General features: G+C 50.2%; 1 protein-coding gene across 32 annotated transcripts in view; it reads right to left on the bottom strand.

Annotated features, from left to right (window-relative positions):
* Nucleotides 1–233: 233 nt before the first annotated feature.
* The window catches only part of TNS3 (tensin 3), a 309,070-nt gene continuing 303,303 nt past the window's right edge, over nt 234–6,000 (bottom strand). For all 32 annotated transcript variants that reach the window (XM_005549633.4, XM_074035041.1, XM_065541982.2 and 29 more), the window contains 3 exons: nt 4,140–4,208; nt 4,013–4,039; nt 234–3,261 (listed from right to left, as the gene is read on the bottom strand). In XM_005549633.4, the coding sequence (XP_005549690.3) occupies nt 3,117–3,261; nt 4,013–4,039; nt 4,140–4,208 (241 nt within the window). In that variant the 3' untranslated portion in view covers nt 234–3,116. The remainder of the gene's footprint in view (nt 3,262–4,012; nt 4,040–4,139; nt 4,209–6,000) is intronic.

The following is a 6,000-nucleotide window of genomic DNA, read 5'->3' as shown; positions in this document are numbered from 1 at the left end:
CTTGAAGGCAAAACATTTGCGACTTTATAACTGAATCCACTGATTGTAAACACACACACATTCATGAACGAGCACACACGCAGATGCACAGGCACATGTGCACAAAGATACATCTGTGCAAGCACATGCACACGTGTGCAGAGACACATACATAAAAGTGCACACATGCACACACACACGTGCAAACACACACAAATGTCCTTCAGGGCACACAAATACCGTCTCACGGAGGCTTACCAAGTTCATAATTTTATTATACTCTGAATAGAGATGATATTTAAAGAGCAGAGAAAATGACTATACAAAGGATTTATAGAACATTCATTTACATACTGGATATATTCTTTACAGTATCAGAAAAGTAAAAATATGCACTAACAAGTAAGGCAGAGAAGACGACGTTACAAGGTATTTGATGCTGAGGATAAATGCACGGTGACTTTTAACATGGCTATAGCTTAACACTGGAGGAATACAACAATACGTTCTTTTACTGAGTAGTTAGTAGGACCCTGGCTATAACATGCGTTGGGCACATGAGTTCGTGAACTCTCCACATTTGCTCCCCAGGGCAGTATGCGCCTGTCCAGCGGGAGCCCTGGAGGCAAAATGCCTGAAGTGTTCCTTTTCCTGTGGCCCTAGAGCCGGTGTCCACGGTGGGGGCTCTCTCACGGTTTCTGAGCCCACAGTACAATCTGTGATGGCACACAGCTTGTTCTGTTTAATGCACATGTAACACAAAAGGAAGAAATAAACTTCCTACACCAGCTCTCCAGAAATCGTGGAAACTTGCTGCCTTTGGTTCCTCAGAAGGAGCTATCTGCTTGGAGCAAATTCCCTGATGCCCTTGACCACGTTTACCTTGTGTAAAAATCACACCTGGCCAATGAGTTCAAAAAGTATGTTTGCACGGCTTCCTGAATGCCGTCGAGGCATGGCTTCACGGGGGCCATCACGGGCACCCCAATATCTCTGTGATTCCCTGGCAGGCTGTTTCTCAATACTGAGACCCTCGTTTGCTCTGATTTCTAAATGAGCTCTCTCATCCTTCATCAGAAGGACTGCACTCTTTGGGTTAAACATGGTTAGGGACCATCTCAGGATGAGGACCTCTTGGGGAAAGTACAAACCTCTGCTCCCAGTGGCCACATTCCTGCAGTGGATGAAAAACCGAGATGCTAGAAGCCTCTGCCAAAGACATAAGGGTCAACACGAGGATCTGCTGAAAATGCCAGCACCTCCTGACGGTCATGCCACCGCACGTTAGAGAAGGAGGTCCACAATGACCAAGGCAAACATTTGGCACAGAAATGAGGCACTTGGTTTGGTGCATCAATAGGAGCTAAAAAGTGGAATGGTCCACCTGCTTTCACACACGCACACACACACGCACGTACACACGCACACACAACATCCACTGTGATTTGGCTGCTTCCAGCTCTGCCTGTTGCTAAGTTTTCCTCGGCCCCTCACTTTAAAGCAGAGTTCACAAAGCACACTCCCAAACCCCAGCTCCCTGACAGGAGCCTGTGACACCAGTGTGGCCTAAGACTGGGGACTTGACTTTTGAAAGCAGAGGGAATTTCAGGCTGGAAAGCAATCAGGACAGTCAGTGTGCCTGCAGAGCACCTGCGCTGTGAGAGGACGGGGCCAAGGACTTATTCCGATGTGGCCCAGCCCCATCTCTCACTCTGGGGATGTTCCAGGGTCACAAATTACCCCAAACCTTTTGACCACGGACAGGTTTAAGCAAGAAAACCAGGGCTGGAATGTTGAAATAAGCCTGAAATACACTTGATTCAGTGGCTTAGATGATGGCAAACAGTGGCACTCAAAAATAGCTTGTCAGTACCGGGGTTTCTTCTCTTTCTCCTCATCCTCCGTTCTGCTCACACATGCCACAACCACACAGGGTCCCCAGCAAGAACCCCAGGGTGGCAAGGAGGAGCACGAAGAAGGCTGATAAATGCAGGGGAACTTCAGGTCCTGCAGTGTCCGGCCTGAAGATCATTGAAAAGCCCGTGTCGGGGATGCCGAGTTTAAATCCAGGTGTTTCCCATCCCTCCTGGACTCTCTCCATCAGAAAGGAAGTCATCCACAACCGGGGAAAAACATTCCAATGAGTAAAACATCAGGGTAGGCTGCTTGAGGCAAAGCCACCTTTGGGCGGCACTGCACACGGGAGACCCACAGTCCACCGCACACTTTCGGTGGCCAGGGGCCTATGGTACATCCTACATGGGGACAAGCCTCGCAAAATCACAGCTTGGCAGGCTGCAGCATTCGACACTGGTACAGTATAGCAATGGCAAATTATCATAAATAATTTGGCATAAAATATAAATTACATAGAAATGATATTTTTGTTCCTTCTTCTCATTTCTCCTCTCAGGGTCCTCATAGGCTCTCCCCAGCCCAGCTCGCCCAGCTCGCCACAGGTGAGGAGGAGGCACAGAGCACTCACCATGGTGGGGTGGGGTGGGGTCTCTAATGCAGCCATTTCTTCCCACCACCCTCATCCTCACAGCCCATCACAAAGGCCCCTCGTTTTAGGCCCCACTGTGTTCCAGAAGGGCTTGACTTGCACAAACCTTCATCAAACATACGCCCCCTTCTCAGTTTCATTAGCATCTCCATCTTGGGAAGGCCAAGGTGAGGGAAACTCCTGGCCTCAGGTGCAGCTGGACAGGGGCGCCCATGCCAATGGGTGAAGCATGGCAGTCACTTGTCACCTCTGTCTCAAGGGCTGGGGATTCCTCATCCCCCGGAATGCTGGTGTGCCAGGGATGTGGGGACCACCTCGTGTTCTGTGCTGTTTCCTTGCATGTCCCTTTCCCATGGGGGCCCTAGGGGGTGGGGTGCACCCATGCCCAGCTTCTTCTACCCAAAAAACATGTGGCTACAGAGATGTGTCAGGTAAGTCAGTTTCAGGAAAGGTCAATTCATGGTGATGTTGTTTGTTCTTGTTTTTGTAGAGCTGGAAGATCCTCTTTCTCCTCATGGGCCTGGAATGTCAGGGTTACTAGTTTGGTAAAAAGTGGGGGCCCCACCCTCACCCCACAGCTGTCTCCAGGGCTTTGAGAGGCATCGGTGGGTCCAGGGTGGGAGGTGGGTTCTTAGACCTTCTTTGGGGAGCCAATCATGACCTTTGATACGAAGTTGACGATGGCGCTGGCAGGCTGCTCAGGGTCATGCTCTGCAAACAGGTGGCACACATTATCCGTGGCACTGCCCTGCTTCCGGGCCACGAATCCAAAGACTCTGCCAAAGGAAAGTCCAGTTAGAGTGGTCAGTGTCCCACAAAGTACCAAGCTTCTACTTCCTCCAGCTGCCAGCGGCACGGTCAGGAGGAATTTTAAGTGGCATCTATCAAAAATCTACCAAATGCCCAGCACCCTGCTGGCCACCTGTTCATGCACTTTACCTCCAGCCTTCACAGACGCCTGTAATCCCAGCTACTTAGGAGGCTGAGGTAGGAGAATTGCCTGAACCCAGGAAGAGGTTGCAGTGAGCCAAGATCATGCCACTGCACTCCAGTCTGGGCAACAAAAGCGAAACTCTGTCTCAAAAAAAAAAAAAAAAAAAGATAAAAAAAAGAAAAAAAAAAAGAGGGACCTCTAACAGCTGCCTGGACTGGCTGTGGAGCAACAGTGTGATGAGGGCCCTCCTCCCTTGTATTCGGTAGATTTGGAACACCCGCTTCATCCACACGCCTGCACACAGGGAGCAATTCCTTCTAGCTCTGCAGACCTCAGCACTGCTGAGCCCATGCATTCCCAGATGGCCAAAAGGCTGTGCCAGTTGCACATTCAGCCAACAGCCGGCAGAGAAGTTAACAGCATCCAGATCCTTGTCCATAATGAGAACACTTTTACTTCCTTCTTTTTCAAAAGAAATTGGCATAGTGTAGTCATTTTCTTATAAGGCACCCCCTATGAAAATTTGGAATTCAACTTTGGAGTGTAACTGTAGACAAGGAGAGCATGTAAAGAAATCCCTCCCAGAAACTTACTTTGAGGAAGGGCCATCTTTGATCCACCTTGCAAATTAAAAAGAAAAAGAGAGAGTCAGGTTAATGTTTTAAATTGAAAGATAGAATTGAGTATACTCCTTGCTCAATAAAAATGCAAATTTCTTACTTCCTGTCTTGTGGGTCCAAGGCACAGAAAATCACACTGTTCACGGGGTAATGCCTCCGGAAGAAGAGCCTGTTGGGACACAGGGGAGAGAGGATGGTTCCTGTTACTAGGGCTTTTGGGTGATGGGGGATGCACTGGGCAGGCTCTCCCATACATGAAGATTCTTCCAGCAGAAAACATTTTATATTGTTACTCATCACTTGGAGAGAAGAAAGTGTGTGCTCATTCAAAGTCAACAGATGCCCTGAAGGTGGGCAGAACAGTTGTTACCAGTAGACGGCAGCACCACACAGGCTGAAACTGTCAGCCGTGTGGAAGACAGGAATCGGGTCAAGAAGCTCTACCAGGCTGGGCGCAGTGGCTCACGCTTGTAATCCCAACACCTGGGGAGGCCGAGGCGAGTGGATCACCTGAGGTTAGAAGTTCGAGACCAGCCTGGCCAGCATGGTGAAACCCCGTCTCTACTAAAAATACAAAAATTAGCTGGGCATGGTGACATGTGCCTGTAATTTCAGCTACTTGGGAGGCAGAAACAGGGGAATTGCTTGAACCCGGGAGGCAGAGGTTGCAATGGGCTGAGACCGCTCTACTGCTCTCCAGCTTGGGTGACAGAGTGAGATTCCACTTCAAAAAAAAAAAAAAGCCCCAACGAACTGGAAAAGCTGGTGGGGTGTAAGATGGACACAAGGAAGCACCTCTGGTCCTGCCAGACACTGCTGGCTGCAGGATCATGGGGAAACCACTAACAGCCTCCAGCCTCCAAGCCTCAGTTTCCTCACCTGTGAAAAGTGGATCATGATACCAGCCCACTCCTTCCACAGAACAGACACCCAAATCAGATGCAGTCACAGGTCTGAGAGCACTGACTGAACAGTAAAGTGCTGTGCATGGAACATTCCTTAGGGAAGGACTCCACATGGTCACTGATATGACCCCCATAGAGACCTCCTTCCCGGCTCACCTGATAGCCCTTAGTCACTGACATGACCACCTGAGGCAACCTCCTCCAGCTCACCTGCCGAGCCCTTCCTTCCAAGAGTGCTATCCACCCAGTCCACATGGTCCCCAGAGGATGCCCATCTCAACACTGCTGTGTCCAGGCTGGGCCAGTCTAGCTGGCTTTGGGGTCAACCCTCTCCTTCTGGGAATGACTCTGCACTGGTACAGGGTAAAGCTCATCTGGAGATGAAGAGAGAGGCCAGGAGACAGGCAAGGGCAGAGGCAGAGCCCGGGCGTGCTTCAATTCAAGGTGACCCTGCAGCCACCTACAGCACCTCTCACACAGGTGCCTTTTAAGGCTCATTGTGGGTGAGAAGATCCCCCTTTTGTCCAGAATTAGCCAGTCTGAACCCAAACTCTATCTCTTACAATATGAAAGATCTGAACTGACGTGGACATGACCCATCTCCAGGCAGTATAAAAAATACAGGGAAACTAAAGAGACACAGAAAAAAGACACCTCTGACAAGGGCACATAGAACAGATCCTGTGAAGAAATAACAGATCTTCCAAGGGCCGTGGGGAGGAGGGAACAGTCAACATTGTGAGGGTCCTTAAGGAGCCCAACCCTGACCCTGTGTCTACCATGTCGCCAAGCTATGCCTACAGACCCTGAATCCACCATGCAGCCTAGCCATGTCCCTGATGCTGACCCTCAGTCCACTAGGCAGTCTAGCCATACTCCTGACTGTAAGCCTGAGTCCACCAAGCAGCCTGGCCATGCCCTGAGCCTGACCCTGAGCCCTCCAGGTAGCTGATCCACATCCCGGACCCTAAGTCCACCATGTAGCTCAGCTATGCCCCTGACACTGACTCTGAGTCCACCGTGCAGCTGAGCCACACCCAATGGGAAGCCTGAGTG

Source organism: Macaca fascicularis, chromosome 3, assembly GCF_037993035.2.
Source record: "Macaca fascicularis isolate 582-1 chromosome 3, T2T-MFA8v1.1".
Taxonomy (NCBI): Eukaryota; Metazoa; Chordata; class Mammalia; order Primates; family Cercopithecidae; genus Macaca; species Macaca fascicularis.
This window is presented reverse-complemented; position numbering and strand designations above follow the sequence as displayed.